At 37.9% G+C, this 26527-nt stretch overlaps 1 protein-coding gene across 1 annotated transcript; it reads right to left on the bottom strand.

Moving 5' to 3' along the window:
• SPESP1 (sperm equatorial segment protein 1) lies at nt 1-23818 on the bottom strand. The gene is made up of 2 exons (XM_029951731.1): nt 23627-23818; nt 1-1191 (listed from the first exon to the last, which is right to left on the bottom strand). Exons 1-2 carry the CDS (start codon nt 23694-23696, stop codon nt 188-190), a joined length of 1074 nt encoding a protein of 357 aa, XP_029807591.1. The 5' UTR covers nt 23697-23818; the 3' UTR covers nt 1-187.
• Between the last annotated feature and the right edge of the window lie 2709 nt (nt 23819-26527).

Here is a 26527-nt window from a genome sequence, read left to right as displayed (position 1 = left end):
TCCTGAACCAAAATTTTATTTTAAATTATTAGGCTTTAGTGCATATGAGAAAATTTTTAGAACAAATGACATGTGGAGATGTTGGAACATTGAACTATAATAGAAAATATTTTTATACAACTTGTGAATCACTAATGTGCTTATTTCTCTGTGAAGTGAATGCATAGTTTGTTTCAATCAATTTTTGTTATGGAATATCAAGTAGGTGCAGCATTTTTATATTATTGTTTAATAACTTCCTAACAAGGTTTTGAGTTTCTAGTCGACCTACACATAATGTTTTTTTCAATGTATTGAAGACTGCAGTAGCTTTTTCTCTCATCTCTGGTGGAACATATTTAATATCCAAATATTCAGATAATTTAGACCTAGAATTGTACAGCAGGTTAATTACAGTTTCGATGTCGTCAGTTCCACTACTGCCTCGTCCGAGTGGTATGAGCTGGGATCCATACATTCTTTGTAATTTATGTTCTGCTGCTTCTGCTAAAGCAAGGCTTCTCTTTAGGTACTCCCTAGAGGCTTGAATGTCCTCCCTATATTCCGGCCTGAGGCTCTCAGCAAGAGGTGTCTTTCGCGCCAGTGAATTAATGTATGAAATTTCCTTCAAAATGTCATTATTATTCAAAATCTGCGGATATCTCCCAAGTGTTATTGTTTCAGGGTTTCCCACTGCATATTCGCCCGAGAGCTGAGGGACATCTTCCAGTTCTGTGGCAGTGTCCACAGTTGGAGACGTGACGTCTGGACTTGGGGATGGTTTTGTAACACTTGGCAATACCTTTGGTGCCTCAGTGGATTTTACTTCTGAATCTGGCTCTGGCTCTGGGTCTTTTATAATATAAGGCTCGTCAGCATGTAAAACAACAGAAACATTATTTGGTTTAATTGACCAGAACGCTGTACTTTTAGTAGATTTTTTATTCATTTCCTGTGTGTAGCTTCCGGTGGGGGAAGGTGTGGTTCCTTCACTGATAGAACTGATTACACCATCATTTTCAGCTGAAGTGCCTTCCTGTGTAATTATCTCCTTAAATCTTGATGCATTTGGTCCTGTAGAATGAGCATCACTTGGAGATTCTGATTTTTTCTCATGACCTAGGTCCCTAGTAGGAACACTTAGCATCAGGTTCTGTAAAACTTCTACATAATGATTTAAGTTTTGTTCTTCGTCAGGCGTCACAGTTATACCTGAGGGGAAAAAAGTCAAACAGTCAGGAATACTTAATATTATATATTGACATATTGACAGAATCTACTGACCTAAATTTACTTCATAATGTTATCACTTAAAAGTGGAGATAAAGAACCAGGAAATAAAGCACCTTTGACTCAGTCAACTCTCACTTATATAAACAAATTATTTTTTCAGATTCTTAACAAAACAGATGAACAAGGTTAGTGTAAAAGTTGCATATTAACATAATTCTCTGTATTTTTTTGCTCCTACTCTCCCATATAACTTATATCCTGTAGGCAGCCTATTAAAACCAACTTCTTGATTATAACCTCCAAGACAGTGGTGTGCTGGGTTGGCTCATACTGGCTCACTAGAACCAACTGTTAAATTTTTAGGAATGTGGTAAGTCAAATGTTAAACATAAACATTCTTAAAAGTTATTTTAATTTGCAATGAAATAAATTGTATTAGAAATAAAGGTAATAAATATTCAAAATTCATCCCTTATTTTTATGTCATTTTACTGGTCCTGAGGTTATTTATATATAGCATAACTGTATGGTAGAAATGCTTGTAATGGTGTATTACTCTGTATATTTCTATGGCCCTGTTCGTAATGTCAAATAGCTTGAAATCAACTATGGTTGGAGTATTTACATCACATAAATGGGCAAATGCCGTAAGCCTGGGTTTATGAGTCTCTCCAAAAAACCAGTTGTTGAACATTTACCCAGTATCCCACTGCCCTCAACCCGGCAAAGATCTAACTACACCCTGTGGGTCAGATCCACCTAACTGTTTCTGTAAATAAAGTTTTACTGGAATCCAGTCTTGACCATTTGTTTATGTATTATCCATGGCTGCTTTGGGTTGAAACAACAGAATTGAGTAGTTGCAACAGAGACCATATGGTATACAAAGCTGAAAATACTTACTACCTGGCCCTTTACAGAAAAAGTTTGCCAATTCCTGGTCTAAACCATCAACATTTCACTCTTAACACAAAATGGCAGTTGTTGTTGTTTTTTTTCCTAATTCAAGTTAGTTAATATATGGTGTAGTGTTGGTTTCAGGAGTAGAATCCAGTGATTCATCATTAACGTAATAATGTCCAGTGCTCATCCCAACAAGGGCCCTCCTTAATGCCTATCACCCATTTAGCCCATCCCCCACCCACCTCTCCTCCAGCAACCCTCAGTTTGTTCTCTGTATTTAAAGTCCCTTATGGTTTGCCTCCCTCTCTGTTTTTATCTTATTTTTCCTTTTCTTCCCCTATGTTCATCTGTTGTGTTTCTTAAATTCCACATATGAGTGAAACTGCAGTATCTGTGGTTCTCTGACTGACTTATTTCACTTAGCCTAATACTCTAGGTCCAAAATGGCAGTTCTACTTATACCGGTATTTTGCAACATCTGAGTGGTTGATGAAGCTTCTCATTTCCAACGTGGAAAACAAAAAAGATTATTGAGTAAGATATTCTGAAATTCTGTTCAACTCCCCTTTTCCAAGACAGTTTTTAATTTTAAGTGCTGGTACTTCATACATGTCATTTTGAAATCATTTTGCCACTATCCTGGATATAAACTGACTTAATTGAAGAAAGTAAGTCACTTTTTACCAAACTCTCATGCATAACTTATACCTAAACCCTCCCTCTGCAGGCAAAATGAAATAAACTTTCTGTTCAGAAGGCATTTCTACTCAGCACTTTGGCAAGCAAGCACAAAACAGTCTACACAAATGCTTTATATTTACATGTTTTTCCTCTCTTCCTTAACTCTTCTGTTGCAACTTAGAGAGGCCAGATGGATATTTAGTCAAAATTGAAAGCTTATTTCTCAATTTTAAAAATTTCTTAATGAGAACAGTTTAGGGAGGCAGAGACTGTGAAAAGATACCAGACTTCTAGAGATCTAGACTCTAAAAGTAGATTCCGTGTTTCATCTTATGCTTAGAAAAGCCTTGCATACTTCAAGATCCATATGATGATGATGGGTGAGAAAAAAAAAGAAGGTAGATTTTGATAATAATGATTTATAAAATTATTTGTAATAATTTTTTTAAAGTATGTCCACACCCAGCATGAATTCCAACACAGGGCTTGAACTCACAACCCTGAAATCAAGACCTGAGCTGAGATCAGGAGTCCGTCACTTAACCAAATGAGCCATCCAGGCACCCCAAACCTTGTAATAGTTTTCTTAACATCACTGACACAGTATCACACATTTTTGTCTGTGAATTGTGGATTTTTAAAAATGAACTAGGTTAACATACCTAACTCTTGTGGACTATTGCCTATTTTGTGCCAGTCTCAGCCTACCTATAGTAAGGCTACCAGCTAGAGATGCCTGGTGGCACTCCCCTGGGCCTGGCCGTGGGTGGGGTGGGGGGGCTGTGCCCACAGACAAGCCCCCTTTCCAAACCAATGTAACCACTGGACTGACCCTTGTGGTCCTTATTAGAATTGCAAGACAGCCTTCAGCAACAACCATCAGGAAATTTTGGGAAAAAAGGGTTTATTACTTACGTGATCTTGAAATTACATAGCACACCTGGGGCCACACTGGGGGAGGTGGACAGGGTGGAGCAGAGACAGAGAAAGAGAGAGAGAGACAGAGCACCCTAGAAAGCCCCAGAGGGAGGATGATAGAGGTGGAGAGTGCGAGTGGGCCAGGGGTTCTCCTATTTACTGGGGTCAAATGTGGAGGCCCTAGGGTTCACTCTTTATTGAATTCAAAACATAAGACCATGAATTTGAAGTGCAGGAAGAGAAAAAAAACAAATAGCCGAAAAGGTCAGTTACCAAAATCAATTAAGATCTCCAAAACAAGTGAAACTTAGGGAAGGCGGCCTGGCTCTTCATCTCAGGCACGTGGCTGGCAATGTGTTTATTCAGGACAGCAGGTGCCTCCACAATCAAAGCTGAAGTCCGGCCCTTGCATTACAACAAAGAAAAAACTACACTGTCCCGGACTGACTCTGAGGAGAGGAAATGGGACTGAAGCTGGTCATTAACGAGGACTCTAGACTTCTCCGCATATAATATTTTACTCTCTAAGAACACACAAGCACACACACCCAATCACTTCATATAGTAAACCAGTAAAACTTACATGTTAAAAGGGAAAATAACTTCTGTATATATTCTCATATGTAATGCATTGTCCTGAACCTATAGTTCTCCTGGAGGAAAATATTAAAATGTGTATGTAGCCTACTGCACTGAAAAAAAGTTTTTGATTCTGGTTGTGCTTGTACCACTTTCTAGCATCATGACCTTAGGTAACTGCTTAATTTCTCTGAACATTTACTTCACTATGAGATTAAGGTACTATATCTACCCTTTTATCTCATAGAACCAAATAGATATGTGAAAACGCTTTAAAAGTTCTATATAGATAACTCCTGACATTTCTCAGCTTAAAATATAAATTTAAATCCCTAAAACACAAAACCATTAAAATATGCCTTGGATCCTATCTATAAAAAACACTAGACCTTTCCTACTAAAGAGAGAAACAAGATCAGGATATTAATATCTTCATTACTATTTAACATCATGTTGGAGATTATTAGTAAATAGACAACAGAAAATAATTGGAAGCATGAGAATTGGGAAAAAGGCTAAACTATCTTTATGTGCAGATGATATAATTAGACATCTAGACAACACAAAAGAATCATTTGGAAAGCTCCTACAAGGACTAAGAGAATTTAGTAAAGTAGCAAGTTATAAAATCAATATATGATAATCAATATACAAACATAAACCTGTTAAAAGATTAAGATGAAAAAGAAGATATTATTTTGATAACAAATAATGAAAGAAAATATCTAATCATAAATTTTAAAAACATGCCCAAAATGTATAGGGATAATTCTATTAGGCTGAATACAGGCACCCAGAGATCAGGTCCTAGTCTTTGGAACCTGTAAATGTTACCTTATAAGAAAAAAGGTCTTTGCAGATATGATTAAATTAAGAGTCTTGACGGGATTATCCTAGATTATCTGGGTGAACTCTACATCCAATCACAAATGTTTTTATAAGAGAGAGACAGAGATGTGATACACAGAAGAGGAGGACCCTAATGTGGAGAAAGAGGCAGACCATAGAGTCAAGTGGCCAACACAGAATGCTGGCAGCTACCAGAAGCTAAAAGAGTCAATTAAAATATTATCTCTTAGGGGGCCTGAGTGGCTCAGTCAGTTTTGGCTCAGGTCATGATCTCACAGTTCATGGGTTGGAGCCCCACACTGGGCTCTGTGCTGACAGTTCGGAGCCTGGAGCCTGCTTGGGATTCCGTGTCTCCCTCTCTGCCCCTTTCCCGCTCCCGCTCTGTGTCTCTCTCTCTCTCTCAAAAATAAATAAACATTTAAAAAATACTCTCTCTTAGAGCTTGCAGAGGGAGCAATGTTCTGCCTTACACCTTGATTTTGGCTCAGTGAAACTGATTCTAGACTTATGGCCCCTAAAACTCAGAATAAATTTGTTATTTTGAGAAACCGAGTTCATGGCAATTTGTTATATGCAGCCACAGAAAACTGATATTAGGAATATAATAAAATCTTATGAAAGATATAATGTAAGATTTCACAAATGTTAAGATCTACCAAGTTCTTAGACAAGAAGATTCGACATCCTGAAGATGCTCAGATGTCATGTTCTCTGTTAATGTATATATTCAATATGCTCCTAACAAAGTATCATTAACTGTTTTCTGGGGTCAGAAAAATGATTATAAAGTTCATCTGGAAGGAAAACTGAGTAAGAATAGCCAGAAAACATGGGGACTAGCCCCAGTACATATGAAAATATATTATAAAACCTCTATTAAAAATCTAGTATAGCAATGCACATGAATATACAGATAAATATATATTTATCTATATAAATAACAGATAATACAGAAACAGACCCACTGCATATGGAAAAATAGCGCAAAGTGAGGGAAGGTTTCAAATTATAAACTTATTCTAGCTAATAAATGAAGAAGCCACTTAGAATATGACATTTTGCAATGATTATTAATATCAGTGATTGTTTATACCCCAGAAAGATAAAAAATCAGATATATTTCCTGATGAAAGAGTATACCACTGATGAAGTGGTCTTGCAAAAACAGTCAAAACCTGAATCCAATGGTTTTTCTAGATTTACTAACAATATATTGAAAATACATGGGACAACGCACAAAAGAAGATATAAACTACACCATAGGGGACAGTCAGCTAAGTCTAGCCTGTGGGAAACTACAGGACATATGATCCAATTTCCTAACAATTACATTGTAAGGAGATTAAGGAGGAATATACATGAAAATGGAATTAAAAGACATCAATGAATTACATGTATGAATCTTATTTGAATCCTAATTCAACCAAACCAAATTGAAGGGAGAAAATCAGGAAAGATTGAACATTGACCAGATATCTGATAATATTCAGGAATTATCTTTTTAGGTGTGAAATTCACATTGTTACTGTGTTTAGATACTTATATTTTAGTGCTTCATACTGAAATATTTTCTAATGAAATTATATGATGTATGGAATGTGCTTCTAAAAAATTCAAGTCTGAGAAGTTGGAGAGAGGGACCAGGAAGATGAGGGGGAAAGGAATGTGGTGGACATATCAATGAAACAAGATTAATTATGGGTTAGTAGTTGAAGCTGGTTATAGATAGATGGAGATTTATTATACCATTATTTCTACTTGTGTATATGTTTAAATTTCTCCATAATGGGGGTGCCTGGGTGGCTCAGTCGGTTAAGCATCCAACTACGGCTCAGGTCATTATCTCAAGGTCCGTGGGTTCGAGCCCTGCGTCGGGCTCTGTGCTAACAGCTCAGAGCCTGGAGCCTGCTCAGATTCTGTGTCTCCTCTCTCTCTGCCCCTCCCCCGCTCACTCTCTGCTCTGTCTCTCAAAATAAAATAAAGACATTAAAAAACATAATGAAAATTTTTTATATATGTTTTGGAAATTTTTCAATTCTGGGCCACTATTCATATGCGAATCTAAAATCTGCAGCCAATAAAGGCCTAAATGCTTTTAAATTTTCTTTATATTTTTTATTTATTTTTGAGAGACAGAGAGAGACAACATGAGCAGGGGAGGGTCAGAGAGAGAGGGAGACACAGAAGCAGGCTCCAGGCTCTGAGCTAGCTGTCAGCACAGAGCCCAACGCAGGGCTCGAACCCACGAACGGTGAGATCACGACCTGAGCCGAAGCCAGACACTTAACAGACTGAGCCACCAGGTGCCCTCTAAATGCTTTTAAAAAGATATTGCCATTAGATGGCAGGCTGCTAAATATTCCATTTTTAATCAGTTAGCTTGTCCCTTCTCAAAGCAGTAAGCAGGATGCCCAGGTTACTATTAGGTGAAATAGACTGTCAAAGGACTGGAAAAGGACTGTTTACTGTTACTGGATTCCTAAAAGACACTGAAGTCCTCATTATCCCTTCATACTGTAGCTTAGGCAATATTAAGAAGCCTGCTCCTGGCTGCTGAATCATACAGCACCTCCCTTCTACCTGTTCTTCCCTTCTTCATGTACCCTTTGTCTCCATATTGTTCTTTTGTTAAAACCATCCTCTCCCCACACACTTCCTGCCTCGTAAGTTTGTCCCCCTAAAACGTCTACATACTTCGCATTTGACTTCATGCTTCTACTCATCAGGACTGCTCCTGCAAATCAATTTGATCTCTATACAATTGTTTGCCGGCAAGGTAGTAAAAGATAGTCAAGCCTCCAATCTCCCTACAAATGGTCCTGGCCACTATGAAAACCTCATTCTTCAGAAGTTACTAGAAAGATGAATAAAATTCAAATTCTTCCAAAGACCAGATTACTCTGCTAGAAGTTGAGTTTTTATACATTGGATACGGAGTTTTTATACGTTTACACTGGCGTGCTTTATAATATCCCTCTGTATCTTTACCAGTTAATGTTCCAACCAAACATAGCAATGTCTCCAAATGTGGACAAAAGTAAGAACCTCTTCCACCTTGAGAAATCATAACACTGTTTTCCAGTGCCTCTAGTAAGCGGCATGGCTCCTTGCCAAACAGGCTTACGGCTTATCATGAACCGCAGATGTCACAGCTGTGCTTGAGACTATCTGCACTAATCTTTTTGAAATAGGACAGAGAGAATTAGTCACATGCCAGGAATAGTAGGAAAGTAAACAAAATGGTAAAACAACTGTAGGATCAAAAGTGGCCCAAAATCTGAAGGGCAAAATTGGAAGAGAGTGATTGAAAAGACCATAAGAGTTCTGACTGAATGAGGGATTACAATGTGCCAGGCACTACACGGAGGGCTTTGAATGTGAGGAGTATTTTCACAAAGAAGAAAAGGAAGAAAGGATAAAGGACAAGTAATTTGCCTAAGATTATATTCAATTCGTAGGTGGTAAGAATGGCATTCAAACAGAGGCCGCCTTATTTCAAAGCAGGTACACATAACAGGTACACAATGTTGTCATAAAAAGATGACACAAAGATGCTGGCAGAGTAAAAGTATAATAATAAAATTATCCTGAAGGAATATAACTCTTCTAAAATACATGTAATATGAAAATACAATCAATCCATACATAAGTTAAATATACAGAATACTGCTCTACTGTCAACTGGACGAAAATACATCCCATTCATATATTAAGATGTATTTGGAAACTTTTTAACACTGATCCCCAAATTTTTTATTTTTAAATTATTTTGTTTTACTTTTATTTAAATTCCAGCTAGTTAACAGGGTGCCTGGGTGGCTCAGTTGGCTGAGCATCAGACTCACGCTTTCAGCTCAGGTCACAATCTCATGGTCATGGGATCAAGCCCAGCATCAGGCCCCTGAGTTGGGCATGGAGCCTGCTTGGGATTCTCTCTCTCCTCCTCCCTCTGCCCCTTCCCTCCTCGAGCATATGCTCTCTCCCTCTCTTGTTCTTTCAATTAATTAGTTAGTTAACATACAGTATAATTAGTTTCAGGTGTACAATATGGTGATTCAACACTTCCATACAATCAATACCTGAGGCTCATCGTAACAAGTATACTCTTTAGTCTCCATCACCTATTTCACCCATCCCCCCAACCACCTCCCTTCTGGTAACCATCAATTTGTTCTGTAGAGTTAAGAGTCTGTTTCTTGGTTTCTCATTCTTATTTTTTTCCCCATTTGCTTGTTTTGTTTCCTAAATTCCACATATGAGCAAAATCATATGATATCTGTATTTCTCTGATAGATTTCTCTTCGTACAATACCATTAGCTCCATCCACATCACTGTAAATGGCAGTATTCCCTGGGATGCCTGGGTGGCTCAGGGCTAAGCAGCCGACTTCAGCTCAGGTCATGATCTCACAGTTCATGGATTTGAGCCCCGCGTCAGGCTCTGTGCTGACAGCTGAGCCTGGAGCCTGCTTCGGATTCTGGGTCTCCCTCTCTCTCAGCCCCTCCACCACTCACACTCTCTCTCTCAAAAATAAATAAACATGAAAAAAAATTTTTTAATGTTCCTTTTTGTGGCTAAATAATATTCCATTGTGTATGTATACCACATCTTTTTTATCCATTCATCAATCGATGGATAGTTGGACTATCTCCATAGTTTAGCTAATATAGATAATGCTGCTATAAACATTGAGGCACATTGAATTAGTATTTTTGTATTCTTTGGGTAAATAACTAGTAGTGCAATCGATGGACTGTATTTTTAACATTTTGAAGAACTTCCACACTATTTTCCATAGTGGCTGTCCCAGTTGCATTCCCACCAATAGTGCAAGAAAGTTTTCCTTTTTCCACATCCTCACCAACACTTGTTTTCCTGTGTTAATTTTAGCCATTCTAACAGGCATGAGGAGATAGCTCATTGTAGTTTTGATTTGCATTTTCCCGGATGACAAGTGATGATGAGCATCTTTTCATGTGTCTATTGGCCATCTGTATGTCTTCTTTGGAAAAATGGCTAGAATTGATCCAAATTCGATATGTTTTGTTACTACAAAGTATATGGAGGGACTGACAGTCAATGATGCATAAAAGGATCCAATCACTTCACACAGAAGCAAAAATAATGAGTTTTTGAGTTTATTTGGAGGAAAATAATAAAATCATGATTTAAAATGAGCAATGAACTATAAAACTTCAATCAACAAACAATACATTCAAAACATATATTTCCTTCTCATAGAATGGCCACTTAAAGAAGGAAGAGAAGAGTTTAAAGAACAAAAAGCCCATTAGCATGAAAAGTTGCTAAAGTTCACTGTTTATAAAAGAAATGTGGGTTAAAAACTATCCTTATTTTGCCAGTCGAGGAGATAAACAATTTTAAAAACAATAAAACCTAGGGTTGGCATGTGTATAGTTACTTCTTTAGTAACAAAATTAACTTCCTTACTTGGTTTTTGAAACCCAGATCCTTCAGTAGTCTCTAGCACACTGATCTTTTCTTTATAGAATTTAAGATAATCTTAACTCTATGTATTTGTTTAATGTTTGTGAACTACTACATATTGTAAGCTCTTTGAAAGCTGTGATTATGTCTGCTTTGTTCTCTATATCCCCTGCTGTACCCAGAGCCTAGAGCCATAGCAGACAGTCAAAAAGCAATTGTTAAATGAATGGTTGAATAAATGAACCAAATGCTGGAAAATATGTAACTTAATTGTACCTCCAGTAATATATCTTAAAGAAATAATAACAGGTTAAAACAATTCTATAGAGGAATGCTGTAGCGGAAATCTAAACATCACATTATGTTTAAAATAAATCTGCTGATCAAAAGACTGTCTTTTGTTTTGGTTTTGGGTTCATTGGTTTGTTTGTTTGGTTTTGGTTTTTAGCCAACAGTCCAATTATTATTAGGGAGAAAATCTGGACATTAAAAACAAGTTCTCTTATTTTAGGCGAAGGAGGCACTTTTTTACAACAATCTAAAAGATATAAAAGATACATCTTTAATTTTTTCAAAATTTGAAGTCTTAAATTTTTCAATAATATAAATATTGTAGTTAAATAGCTACAATTTTCAGAAAGCCCCTGCACTTCCTTGAACTGGCCCTTACTATATGGCCTAATATAAATTTAGACCACATAAATTTAACTAAATCTCTTTAAATTCTATTAATCTCCTTTTATTAAATTTTATTGATCTCTAAGGTAATACTGCATTAACATAATTTTAAGTAAATTACAATCTTAGAGATTAAAACTCCCTAAGGGTTACTAGGATTAAAATTTCTTCATAATTTATCTTTTACATGTTTTAAAATATACAATTCAATGGTGTTTAGTATATTCACAATTGTGCAACCATAACCATTAAAACATTTTCATCATACCCCAAATAAACCCATTCCCCAATTCCATCAGCCCTAGGCAACCACAAACCTGCTTTCTGTCTCTACAGATTTGCCTATTCTTGGTATTTAATGTAAATGAAATCATATAATATGCATTCTTTCATGACTGGCCTCCTTCAGTTAGCATGGTATTTTCAAGACTCTTCCATATTGTAGCACACGTCAATATTCCATTCCTTTTTATGGCCAAATAATATTCCATTGTATGGATATACCACAAATTGTTTATGAATTCATCAGTTGCTGCTCATTTGGCTTGTTTCTACTTTTTAGTGATAATGGGTAATGCTGCTATCTATGTTCATGTACAAACTTTTGTGTGGATGTATGTTTTCATTTCTCTTGTACATAGGTCTAGGAGTGGAATTACTAGTCATATAGTGATACTATGTTTAACGTTTGAGGAACTGCCACAGCAGCTGCATTCCCACCAATATATAAGGGTTCCAATTCATCCAGATCATCCCAATACTTGTTATTGTCTGTCCTTTTGATTATAGCCATCCTTGTGGGTGTTAAGTCATATCCCATTGTAGTTTTGACTTATATTTCTCTAATGGCTAATGATATTGGACATCTTTTCACATGCCTGTTGGCCATCTATGTACCTTCTTTGGAGAAATCTGTATTCTGATACTTCCCCCACTTTTTAATTGGGTTGTCTTTTTATTATTGAGTTGTAAGAATTCTTTATATATTCTGGAGCCAAGTCCTTTACCATATATATAATTTGAAAATATCTTCTCCTACTCTGTTAGTATTTTCATTTTCTTAAGGTTATTTTTTGCAGTACAAAAGTTTTTAATTTTGATGTAGTTCAATTTATCTATTTTGTTGTTGCTACTTGTGCTTTTGATATCGTATCTAAAAAACCATCGCCAAATCCAAGGGCACAAAGACTTACACCTGTATTTTCATCTAAGAGTTCTATAGTTTGTTTTTACATTTAGATCTGTGATCTAGCTTGAATTAACTTTTGTATATAGCTTGAGGCAAGGGTCCAACTTCATTCCTTTGGCTATTTGTCCCAGCACCATTTGCTAAAAAGACTATTCTTTTCCCCTCTGAATTGTCTTGGTATCCTTGTTGAAAAGCAATTGACCATTAATGTAAGAGGTCCTTTCTGGAGTCTGAATTCAATCACATTCCCTGTATGTCTATTCATATGTCAGCACTACACTGTCTTGATTACTGCAGTTCTAACTGTACATTTTGAAATCAGGAAGTGTGAATCCTTGAATTTGTTCTTTTTCGGGATTGCTATGGTTAGTCTGGGTCCTTTACAATTCCATATGAATTTTAGTACTTGCTTGTTCATTTCTGCCAAAAAAAAAAAAGCAAGCTAGGATTATGAAAGGGATGGTGTCCAATCTTTAGATCAACTTTTATTTTTTTTTAATGTTTATTTATTTTTGAGAGAGAGAGAGAAAGGGAAGGGCAGAGAGAGAGGGAGACACAGAATCTGAAACAGGCTCCAGGCTCTAAGCTGTTAGCACAAAGCCCAATGTGGGGTTCAAACTCAGGAACAGTGAGATCATGACCTGAGCTGAAGTCAGATGCTTTACTGACGGAGTCACCCAGGCGCCCCTCCATCTGATAGATATTTTATTAGAATTCAAGATTATCCATATTTATATAACTAGAATAATAATATATACTATTATATTTGATTAACATTTAAAATTTTATTGAAATATGCCTTTTATATATTAAGTCATTATTTAATGAAGCCAAAAAGTCAAGAATCTAAAAAATTAACTATTTTTCATCTGAAAAGTAAGCAGTACAAATTATTGCTCATTTCATCTCCTATGACTAAATGATACCAATGAAATTTTCAGAGCAAGATTATTTTTGACCAGGAAAGCAGGATGCCTAGTGTCTCAGTTCTTGGCTTCTAACGTTGTCTTTGGGGATGTTTTAATCCACTCCATTTTTTTTTAAGAACCACAAAGGGCAAGGAGAGAAGTTAAAGTAGCCACCAGCAACAACTACCAAACCCATCAATAAGCAAAAGAATGTAAAGAAAAAACATAATTCTCTATTTTTTTATTATTTTTTAATGTTTATTTATTTTTGAAAGAGAGAAGTGTGCATGTGAGCTGGGAAGGGGCAAAGAAAGAGGGAGAGAGAGAATCCCAAGCAGGCTCCACACTGTCAGCAGGGAGTCCAATGTGAAGCTCGAACTCACAAATCATGAGATCATGACCTGAGCTGAAATCCAGAGTCAAATGCCTAAGCAACTGAGCCGAGGTGCCCCATAATTCTATATATTTTAAGCACATTTAAAAGGTCACTTGACTTTGTCATCAAGTTCTCTTTATCCTGTTGTGGTATAGCTATCAAGATTAGTTGAGAGAGCACCTTAGTGTGTGCATGGATCATCTTAACACATTTCATTACCTTCTAAAACAATACGGTAGTGTATCTTCTAATATGTGAGTCGTGTTGGTGGATAGCCTCTGGGGGGTGGGGGTAGCAAAAGAATCATGAGTCTGTCCATAAATACTTCACAGGAAGAAAGTTAAGATCTTATAAGCATTGATGCATATTAGGTTTGTGTAAGGAAAACATTTTTGCCTGTCTTGGGCACACAAATAAAATTAAATGTAAACAGTATTTTTTAATATTTCAATAAACTTCACCTGAAATATTAGGCCTTTAAAAAGTAGTTCTCACACTTCTGAGTTTCATTATGACTCTTAGATGTTATAAATAGTCTTAAATTATCATTTTGGTTTTTTGTGCTCAAATGGTCACAACTTAGCCAGCTGGAGCCACTGTAAGCTGTCTCTTGTATCCTCTTGAGGGAATCTCTGAATTTTTAAAGTATCCTTGCTTGTTCTCTGGTACTACTGCCTGTCCCCCTCCCATCTTCTACCCCACCCACTTCCTTACCCCTCTAATCTAGACTTTATTTCCCTAAGGATAAAAATCAGTTATCCTTTCAAGGAATCCTGGGTATTTTTTATGGAAAAAAATATTAGAGATAAAAATCTGAGGGTTAGAGGTGCATATCAACACCAACATTAAGAAGTGACATTGTTATTAGGTCATTTTACTCAACAGAACGAAAAAATATATATGAATAGACATTAATTTTTGCTGATCTTTTCCAACTGAGTTTTAACATTAAGGCACAGCTACCTGAATTTTAACCCCCTTATCTAAATTATAATTGCATTCCTTTTTATAATATAATAGGCCATACAACCATTACTTTAGCAGGAAATCTTGATTAAAACTGACATAATTATTGGTTCTGTCAATAACAATTTATTAATATTAAAACTTACCATAAAAATACTAACTTAATAATAAGGTTGAACATTACAATTGCTTTTGTATAATTTGACTACATTGTACTCTAACTAATGATTGGTCAATTATCTTGTTTGGGGTTATATGTAATTTAAAAAATTTTTGTTGTTAAATATACCATAGTCTGATATATTCTCTGTTCTAATTGCTTAATTTTAAGGTTTTAACTGACAATTCTTTCTTAGTAGCAGCATTACAGTACTAGAGTTTAAAAGAATCCTGCTCTTTTTTAGTACACTTTATGAGACGCATGAAAAATATAAATAGTTTGAGCTGTCATATTCAAGAATCTTATTTGGTTAACCTAATGACTCATGTAGTTATATGAATAATCTTTCTATATCAGTTCTTTCTGGAGAAAACCAGTTGTGTAAGTGTAAGAAATTTAGAAAATTCCAGCCACTTAAATTCCTATGCAAGATTTTAAATAATTGCATGCATTAAAATATATGACTTGTAAACTAGTCTAGGCTGCTAATATCTTATCACTTAGCTCTGGCACTGCTACACAGTGGCATTAACTAGGAAAATTCATTCAGCCTGTGATTTGTGTAGCTCATTGTATGTATACTATATATTTAAAATGTCATACTTATAACTCTGTATTGCATTAAAGTTACTGGGCATTAACACAAAGATAAAATAAAAAAATAATTTTAAAAAAACAGTTTATAAATATTTAATTTTATCAATAAATGTTATTTTCATTTTAGCGTAACTAATTGAACACATTCTATAAACCAAGCTATATTTCCTAGTTTCATTATGTCATAAATTTTATTACTTTAAACTAAGACAAAATTAATATAAAATTTCTTAAATTTAAGGTTATGGATATGACAGTATAATTCATAAGATTTTTTTCTTCTACCAAAGAGTTAGGAGTAGTTTGGTTCCCCTGTCTCATCAGAGAAACTATGGTTTCTGTGACCAGATATATTATCAATTTTTAAACATTAAAAAATGTGATATTTTTAGCTCTAGTCAGTCATTTTAAACCACAAATCATGGTTTTAACATATAAATTAAGCGGCTTCTTTTCTTTTTTAAAGAAACTGAATAACAAACCACCTTAAGAAAACCTAGTATCCTATTATCTATGAAAATAGATTGCATAGATATATGCAGTATATAAATTAATTGAATTTTTTAAAATATTTGTAAGTCTTGGGGCGCCTGGGTGGCTCAGTCGGTTAACCTTCCGATTTTGGCTCAGGTGATGATCTCGCGGTTTTTGAGTTTGAGTCCTGCATCAGGCTTTGTGCTGACAGCTAGCTCAGAGCCTGGAGCCTGTCTTCAGATTCCTATCTCCCTTTCTTTCTGACCCTCCCCTGCTCGCATTGTCTCTCTAAAGTAAAAAAATTTAAGAAAACATTAAAAAAATATTAATACATCTTAAAGATGTACTATCAAGCATCAATTAAAATATCTAATTGTATACATAAAACTTAAATTGTTAACTGGTATAAAAAACCAAATAATTTCTTCTACAATGTCTATTTAAGAGAATGGATATATATGACTGTGTTTTTTCTAAACATCCAAAAGGCTACACCTTTATTTATTTCCAGAGAGATTTCCTAATTGGTAAAGCTAACATGGTATTATGCATTAACTGTTTTAACTAACAATATTTTCCCAGAAAAAAACTTACATTCAAAAATAGAAAAAAAAGAAAAAAGATTCTATGCTCCTAAGAAGTGACAGCATGCCAAAAATTACAATAAAATGTAATGATAGTAATAAAATGCTAATATGAAAAATCCTATATAGTAACATACCTAGTTCCTTTGAGACTAAAGTTTTAAGAAAGGAAAAACATGGAAACAACAGAAGACATGATATTCTACATGGAAAACCCAAAAGAGTCCACCAAAAAAGTGCTAAAGCTGATCAGAAAAGCCACAGGATATAAAATCAATGTACAGAAATCGGTCACATTTTCATATACCAATGAAGCAACAGAAAGAGATATCAAGGAATCGATCTCATTTACAAGTGTACCTAAAACCACAAAACACCTAGAAATAAACCTAACCAAAGAGGTAAAAGATCTGTATGCTAAAAATTATAGAAAGCTTATGAAATAAACTGAAGAAGACACAAACAAATGGAGAAACTTTCTAAGCTCACGGATTGGAAGAACAAATATTGTTAATAATGTCAATACTACCCAAAGCAATCTACATATTCAATGCAATCCTTATCAAAATAGTGCCAGCATTCTTCACAGAGCTAGAGCAAACAATCCTAAAATATGAATGAAACCATAAAAGACCCTGAGTAGCCAAAGTAATGTTGAAAAAGAAAACCAAAGCTGGAGACATCACAATCTCTATATTACAAAGCTTTATTACAAAGCTGTCATCATCAAGACAGTATGGTACCGGCACCAAAAAAAACCCCAGACACATTAATCAATGGAATAGAACAGAGAACTCAGAAATGAACCCACAAATATATGGCCAACTAATCTTTGACAAAGCAGGACAGAGTATCCAATGGATAAAGACAGTCTCTTTAGTAAACGGTGCTGGGAGAACTGGACAGCAACCTGCAAAAGAATGAAACTGGACCACTTCCTTACACCATACACAAAAATAAATTCAAACTGGACGAAAGACCTAAATGTGAGACAGGAAACCATCAAAATCCTATAGAAGAAAACAGGTAACAATCTCTTTGACCTCAGCTGCAGCAACTTCTTACTTGAGGCAAGGGAAACAAAAGCAAAAATGAACTATTCAGACTTCATCAAGATAAAAAGCTTCTGCACAGCAAAGAAAACAATCAACAAATCTAAAAGGCAGCCAACAGAATGGGAGAAGATATTTGCAAATGGCATATCAGATAAAGAGTTAGTATCTAAAATCTATAAAGAACTTACCAAACTCAACACCCAAAAAACAAACAATCCAGTGAAGAAATGGGCAGAGGACATGAATAAACACTTCTCCAAAGAAGATATCCAGATGGCTAATGGACACATAAAAAGATGCTCAACATCACTCATCATCAGGGAGATACAAATCAAAACCACAATGAATACTACCTCACACTGGCCAGAGTGGCTAAAATTAACAACACAGGAAACAAGAGATGTTGATGAGGTTGTGGAGAAAAGGGAACCCTATTGCACTGCTCATGGGAATGCACACTGGTGCAACCACTCAGGAAAACAGTATGAAGTTCCTCAAAAAATTAAAAATAGAACTACTCTATGACCCAGCAATTGCACTACTAGTTATTTATCCAAAGGACACAAAAATGCTGATTTGAAGGATACATACATCCCAATGTTTACAGCAGCACTATCAACAATAGTCAAATTATGGAACAAGCCCAAATGTCCATCAACTGATAAATGCAGTAAGAGGTGGGGTGTGTGTGTGTGTGTGTGTGTGTGTGTGTGTGTGTGTACACACACAATGGACTACTACTTGGTGGTGAAAAAGAATATCTTGTCATTTGCAACCATGTGGATGGAACTGGAGGGTATTATGCTAAGTAAAATAAGTCACTCAGAGAAAGACAGATACCACATGATTTCACTCATATCTAGAATCTGAGAAACTTAACAGATGAACATAGGTGAAGGGAAGGAAAATAAGACAAAAACAGAGAGGGAGGCAAACCATAAGGGACTTTTAAATACACAGAATGAACTGAGGGTTGACAGGGGAGTAGGTGGTTGATTAAATGGGTGATGGGCATTAAGGAGGGCACTTTTCAGGATGCACACTGGGTGTCATATGTAAGAGATGAATCACTGGGTTCTACTCCTGAAGCCAAGACTATACTGTATGTTAACTAACTTGAGAACAAAAGAATAAAATAAAATAATAAATAAAATAAAATAAAATATTTTTAAAAAAGGAAAAACTTGTCACTCTGAATAAATGTCCTTAACTTTGGAGAAAATTTCTTTGTATTTTCTATCCATGTCATTAAGTGGGCTCACAAACAGACTTCCCTTATTCTACAGAAGTGCTGCAAATAAGAATTAATACCTGAAATCTGTCATCACGTAAGAACTGTCAGTTAACACACCAACACCTTCAAATAAAAATTAACTTAAATAACGAAGATGAAGTACTTCCAACTCAAATCAAAGTCTAAGAACTGTGCCTCGTTAGTGGGGTACACTCAAAGAATGGTCACAAAGGAAAACATTTTATCTTATTATTCATCCAGCTGTTTTCCTATAATTTGTTATTTCAAATTTTAATTTTTGCTGACAGGTAAAATGAACAAGTAATTATAAAGAAATATAACTTTAGGGTTGGGGGCAGAGGAAATAAAGAGTCTGGTAAAAGGGTACAAACTTTCAGTTATAAAATGAATAAGGCCTGAGGATCTAATGTACAACATGTATGACATGTTATATATTATGGTTGATGATACACACAAAAAGGTAATTCTGTGAGGTGATGCACTGATTAACTCAATAGTGGGAATCCTTTCACAGTGCAGATATATATCAAATCATCACATGGTATGATGGCATCCCTCATATATGATATTAAATATATTCATTTTCTCAGTTATACCTCAATAAAGCTGAGGGGGGGGGATTTAACTCTGGGCTTTGCACTTCTTGGTATTTATATTCTTAGTTAGTGTCTTCCCATAATGAATATGGGCTTGCCCAACATGACTGTCTTGGCCTATAGACACATTAACAAGCCTGACAGCATAATAAGCTTAATAAGAACTTCCACACCGGAAGCCTGTAAAAGTCCCTCTTAGAAGATGCCACGGTAGAAAGAGATTTGGGCAAGACAACTGAAAGATAAGAAGTCATGTAGAGAAAGGCTTGGAAGATACGCGGCCATGTTGGATGTTCTCATCCCACTTGAGCTTCCAGCGGAATACAGCTGAATGAGTGACCTCAACCCCACCTTATGAGGCAGAACTGCCCTGCTGAGCCCAGTCAACCAAATCATGAGAAATAATAAACTGGGAAGGGGGCAGTATTTTATGCTGCAACATATAACCAAAACAGCATTATACATACACACACATTTTTAAGTAATCCCCACACCCAAACATGGGGCTTGAACTTACAACCCTGAGATCAAGAGTCAAAAGTTCTACCAACTGAGCCAGCCAGGCACCCCAAATTACATTTTTTAAAAGGGATACCGATTTAGTTCAGGTAAAGGGTTAAAAATCAGAAAGTTATCCCAGGAGTAATGGGATAAAATTTAATTGGAACCAAAACAAACTGATGACTTTGAAATATATCTCTTCTAGTTCTGTTCAATCAAACAATGTAAATAACAGTATCACCCCATCACATCACATAAGTCCCGATGTGTATCCCAGTTACTTTGGTCTCTGACACTTTGTTCTATGTCTCCTCAGAAGGTCAGCTGATCTCATTGAGAGAAGGAAGATAAAAAGTGGTCTTGGGACAACCAGCTAAAGAGAGGAAACAAGAAGTCTTTAAAAACCACATGAGATCCTACCAAAACAGCACAAAAACAGCTGAAAAGAAGAGAAAGATGGGACTTTTTTTCTGATAAAACATTAAAGGACAGCCTAATACAACTACTGCAATGTCTCCCCTCTGGAGATTCCATAGTAGATAACGTGCTCTTCATTATCTAGAGCATTAATCCAGTGTGTCACAAGATTGCACTATAGGTTTTTAGAGACCCTCCCAGAGCCATAGCCTTGGGCCTTGAAACAGTGTAAAGTGAACTTGCAGCACCAGAACCAAGTGAATTTTATCTTTTGATTGTTCTTGAAATATATGAAGAGTCTGCTTTTCTTTTTGAATTTATTTCTCAAAGCATTTCAACATTTATTATTCCTGTGTGCTGCTTTACTACTTCCCTGGTCTTCTGAAGTCTGTTAGGACAAAGGCATTCCTAGGGACAAAGATAGATGCCAAAAATTTACATACTGAGCCGCCTTTAAATACACTAATCTAGTGAAGCAAGTTAAGAGGTTTTCTTAACTTGAAACAATCCTATATCATTAACTCTACTTTTGACGACTGATCCAAAGAGATAACAATTTGATTATGAGATATAAAAAACAGCCCAAGGGGTGCCTGCATGGTTCAGTTGGTTAAGAGTCTGACTCTTGATTTCGGCTCAGGTCATGAGATCAAGGCTTGTGTGGGGCTTCCTGCTGATAGCATGGAGCCTGTTTGGGATTTTCTCTTCCTCTCTCTCTCTCCCCCTCCCCCGCTTACATTTGTGTGCACACGTGCCCACTCTCTCTTAAAATAAATAAATAAGCTTAAAAAAAAAAAAGAGCCCAAAAGCTAGTATTTCACATTCTTGTGTTTGTGACTTCAGGCTCATGAATATTTGGTGACTTAAAATTATAAAAGGCAAATCATGTAATTTATTTTAATAATATTTAAATATATAACTATTATGTAAATGATACTTTAGAAGTTATAATTTTCTTTTAAAGAAACCAGAATTCTCATTAAGAGAATTATACACCACCAATACATTAAAGAGGTATGATTTTTAAATTTGGAAATATTTAAAACTAAAACTATGGGAAAATCAGATATAAGAAAATTAATTGAGTGTATGTAAATTTAATTGAGTGTATATAGTAAAAAGGTGTTTATCCCACACCATCAGCATGTGTACGCACGTAGAGGAATGCAGACTGCTGTATACCCAAGCCTCACTCATGTCAAACTGAACTTAGATTAAACTGATACTAGATGAACTTGGGTTGAATATATTAGAAAGGTATGAACAGTTAAAAGTTACTGAGGTTTTCAACAAATGTAATTACTTAATACCCATGATGTTTGTAGATGACCTCAAACCCCTCTTAGTATTCTAGAAAAAAAGGTCAAACTGCACTTTTCATTAAAAATCTATGTGCCTTTTCTTTGGCACAACAGCATTTTTTAATGACTCGCCAAAAGATGTTGGAATAGTGGCCATATAAAAGAAAAAATACAAATCTGACTTAAATCAAACACGAGGATAAGCCTGGTTTCTTTTGGTAAACTTACTCCAAAAAATAAACAAAATTAAAATTACTTACAGAAAAAGAATGAGAGAGGCAGAGAAAGTAGCCATGTTAACATTGCCCTACATATCCCTTAATCCAATCCTGTGGAAAAGAAGTAAATTGGATTTTCCAAGATTATCTTCCATGATCAGTATATATTTTCCTTATGTCTCCTGTCATCTGTATCTTCAACACAAGATCACTCCTTTTTCTGAGAAGTCTCTTTTTCTTTCCTACAAACTTTAAGAAAGCTTAGGAAAGAGGGCACACACACAGGAACAGGCCATGAAACGATGCACTGAGTTAGGTAAGGATCCAGCCACCACAGCATGTACTGCCGGACAATATTAAGGTCACTTCAATTAAAGTCTCCACACATGTCAGTCAGTTGTGACTTGCTGACCTGTAGCTACCAAAATGCAATAACTGAGGGTAACAATAACGACCATCACACATCGAGAAAAGATATCACCTTCAGTATATTGTACCTTTACAGCAAAGAAGAAACTTTTATAAAATATCTGTTTAAAACAGCTAACAATCATAAATGCTAGTATTTAAAGAGGTAACTTTAGTATAGGACACTTTCTCCAGGCCGGTTCTCACTACTGTTCATGATTTACGTGGTGGTGTATTTTCACTTCTTAAATCTAATGTTTACCTAAGGCCTTTTAACAAACAATGCTGAAATACAGTTCTTCATAACTGGCATGCTCCTTAGTACTTTTTTCCACACCTACCTGCTAGACTATATTTATTCGGGTAAATCACCCCCAACATCACCAAATGTTACAATGAACTCCAGTTAAACTAGATGGACACACCTCACAGCTGTATCTGGAATATCAGAGATCAGACACCACACCACACTTAAATATCTCAAGGTGTTCACATCAATATAGGAGTCTTAGCACGTCTGAGCTTGATCTTATTAGTTTTCAGCTGTTGGGGAGGATCAGGAACAAGTCTTGAGTTAGAATTCTGCCTAACTAAGGCTGTGAATCCTGGGCACTGGAGGACCCACTGTGGGAGGGCCCATGGGGGTCACTGAATGTCCTAGTGAGCCACAGCGATCCACCTGCTCAACACGTTTGCCCACAGGGCTCAAACTTTCGCAAAGGGCCAGAAGTAAATAGTTTAGGCTTTGCACGCCGTACAGTCTCTGGGGCAACTTAGTTCTGCTGTTACAATGCGGTGAAACAGCCATGGGCAGTTCATAAAGGAATGCACATGGCCGTGTTCCAATAAAACTTTATTTATCAGCAATGCATTTGGAATATCATAGTTTCCCATGAGGCAGGAGAGATTACATTTCACAGTCACCTTTTAAAATATAAAAGCCATCCTTGCCCAGCCGGCCTTACAAAAAGAGGTCGCCTGGGCTCATGGGCCCCGAAGTTGGCAGACCCCCTGCTTTCTGTCTCACGCGGCTACTCTGACCAAAGGGGACGAGGCTAATGTCAAGGGCCGTGTCCGCCAAGGGTGAGGAGGTCACACCCGCGCGCCCAGTGTACCCAGCCCGGCGCGTCTCTGGTCACGCCGGGGCCCCCGCCACAGCGCGGCCCGCGGGGTGCAGGTCGCGGGGGAGGAAGGCGCGGATAGGAGAGGGACACACCTCCAAAACGGAGGCCAGGACCCCGGGCAGTGAGGTGTGGGAGGAGTGCAGGGCCGGGTCTCCGGCGGACCCTGGAACGGGGAGCTTCCCCCAGGAGTGTCCCCTGGGTCGCTGCCGCCGAAGGTCGGTCACTCACTCGGAAAGGTAGGCACGGACGAAGGCCATAGCAACAGCACAACTAGAAGGACTAAGGACTTCATGGGCATCGTCCGCAGCACTCCGCCATGCGACGGGAATGTCCTAGGCCACCAGGCCAGGTACCTCAGGGCCAAAAACAGAGCGCGTCAGCGGCGACAGACCCCTCTTAGGGCCGTGGGCGCCCTGCAACGGTTCTCCCCAGCGCGCAGGCGCAGCGAGGGGTCTGGGGAGAGGAGCGCGAACGCCCGAGACCCGCCCCTTCCTGGAGCCGCGCGCAGGAGGCGGGGCCGCAGCGTTCGGCCGCGCCCCGGTGCGCATGCTCTCCTTAGGCTTCGAAGCTCCGTGGCGGGCCCCAGCTCCGAACGTCTCGACGCCCTAGTGACTTCTGGAGCTGTGAGCGCTGGGATGCGGCAGAGCTCGGCGGCGGGACGGTGAAAACTGGGCGTGTGGCGGGACCTGGAAGGAGCTGTCCGATGGAAAACATAGACAAGTAGCCTGGCAGTCGCAGCCGCGTGGAAGTGCTGTAGTGGGGGAAGCACTGGGCACTGTGGAGCATAGAGGACCCCCCTCCCAAAAGGGCGGGGAGGAGGTTCCCCACGTGGAAGAAAGCTGGACGCTTCCGCTGCCAGAGAACCAGAACTAGTTCGGTCTAATTGCAGAGATTGGGAGGGGTAGATGTTGGAGGTGAGAGAGGAGAGCTAGGTAGTCATTAAAGTCCCTTTAAGAAGGGCTTGGATTTGTTTTGTTCAAAGGACCCCGCCCTCCCTTTATTTTTTTTTAAAAGACATGCTATGGCGAATAGATCGGTGGTTGGCTGGTGTTAGGAATGGGGAGAGCGTGACTCTAAAAGAGTATGGGAGAATGATTTGCAGTTATCGAGAGTTGTGGTGGCCCCAGAATCTATACATATGTGTTAAAATTCACAGGACTGGCCGCCACCAAGAATAAGTTTTTACCATATGGTAATTTAAAAAATCCATAAGCACGCTATATCTCTGCTTCAAGGAGCAGAGGGCCTGGGTTTCATTCTGAAGCAATGGGGAGATACTGCGAGGTTTAGAGCTGGGAAAGGGGTAATTAGATTTGCATTTCAGAAAGCTTCTCTCCTTGTAGTATCAAGAATGGTTTGGCGGGAAACAAGCAGGACTGAGAGACAGGGAGCCAAGTTAGACGGCTGTTCCAGAAATCCAGGCACGGATTGATAGAGACCTGGACTCCTCCTGGCAGAGGACATGGGGCCTGTGGACGGACTTGAGAGACATTTAGAGTTAGAATCAACAAGACTGGGAAATTGTCTGAATGTGGGGACTGAGGGGGGAGATCATGCTCGTGTTTCTGGCTGGAGCACCTTGCATGTGGAGTTGGGAGGGGGGCATTGGAGGAAGAGAAGTTTAGTTTCAACATTGTTCTGTTGAGATGGGCTTGAGCTACTCCTGGCAGGGCCTGTCCAGTGAGCAGATGGATGCAGGGCTCCAGAGAAAGCTGAGATGATGAGGGAGGTGTAGGAGGCGTCAGAATCTAGAAGTGGGGAAGTGTGAGACTGCCGGAGGAGAGCTTTCAGAGTTGAAGGCCATTGGGCCTAAGTCAGATCCCTGGGAAGCAGGGTGGGCTAGAAAGAGGAGGAGGGACCTGCAGAGGAGACTGAAAGTGGGGAGAGGAAAACCAGGAGAGAATGGAAGCTTGGAGAAGGGGAGTCGAAGGGGGTCACATGCTCTGAGCAGTCAAACAGAAGAAGAACTTCCATTTAGCAACAGGATCCTTGGCAGAAGCAGTTTCAGTGGAGTGGTTTATGCAGAAGCCAGACCACATGAGTTGAGGAATGAGAGCCAAGGAGATGGGGACAGCTAGCACAGACAACTTTTTTAAGGTTGGTGCAGGAATTTTGAATGTGCTCTACCTGGACCTTAGCAGCCTTCTAGAATCGAATGACTACAACTATTTGGAAAGCAATATGGAATATGTGACAAAAGCCTTAATAATAAATACTATTTTATAAATTATATAACAAATTCAGAGCGGGTTATGTCCTAAGATAGCCGTAATGGATCATCCTTTATTATATAGTAAAAAGTATATAAGAGAATGTTACGTTTTGTTCCTAAATGCATCCTTTATAGTATAATAAAAAATATATAAGAGAATGGTATGTTTTGTTTCTAAATGAACATTCTAAAACACTGTTAGAATACTGGGCAACTACTAAAGTATATTTAATTTGGGGGAAATGTTCCCATTGTAGTGGGTTGTATTTCAGGTATTAAGTGAGGTCCCACCATCCCTGGGCTTCCTTGCTTTTCATGCCGCCTTAATGCACGTGCCTCAGGGAAAGACAGCTGGAATCTTGAACAGACAAGTCAAAAGAAGGGCTGGGTTTTGTTTTCCAATTTATGATGTGGTTGAAAGTTAAACCACCTTCCTAGGAGCGGGGGCTTAGGTGAAAAGTTTTGTTTTTGTTCATGTGTTTTGTTTGTGTCTTTAGGGGACATGCTTGACTTTGAATATCAAACGCCAAGGGAACTGAGGACAGGAGAGCATTAACTATAGATTAGGGGGTGGATTCAGGGTGATGTATAGTCTGTTTCCCCAACACAGAGTGCAGTTTGCCGACAGAACCCCCTGACAGGTTTTGGTGGTTGCAGAGATTTGTTCTCCCAAATTTGAGGGAGAGGCTTTAAGTGAGAACTTCAAATATGACATCAGTTTGTTAGACCCAGTGTTGGGTTGTTTTTTGCTGTTTTGTATGTTCATATAAGTCCAGTAACACCTCCGTGGCTTTCATCTTCTGGGTCATCCAGATGGACAGGTTGAGGGCACCTGCTGGCTCAGGTAGAAGAGCGTGCGACTCTTGGTCTTGGGGTTGTGGGTTTGAGCCACACGTTGGCTATAGAGATGACTTAAA

This window comes from Suricata suricatta, chromosome 9 (genome assembly GCF_006229205.1).
Source record: "Suricata suricatta isolate VVHF042 chromosome 9, meerkat_22Aug2017_6uvM2_HiC, whole genome shotgun sequence".
Classification (NCBI taxonomy): Eukaryota; Metazoa; Chordata; class Mammalia; order Carnivora; family Herpestidae; genus Suricata; species Suricata suricatta.
The sequence above is the reverse complement of the archived record's forward strand: the minus strand, read 5'-3'. Positions and strand labels throughout refer to the sequence as shown.

Excerpts from the sequence above, each read along its gene's own strand:
- SPESP1 (XM_029951731.1), bottom strand. The coding sequence starts at position 23,696 with ATGCCCATGAAGTCCTTAGTCCTTCTAGTTGTGCTGTTGCTATGGCCT. Across the intron at positions 1,192-23,626 it reads GTCCGTGCCTACCTTTCCGA|GTATAACTGTGACGCCTGAC; the intron begins GTGAGTGACCGA and ends TTTTCCCCTCAG.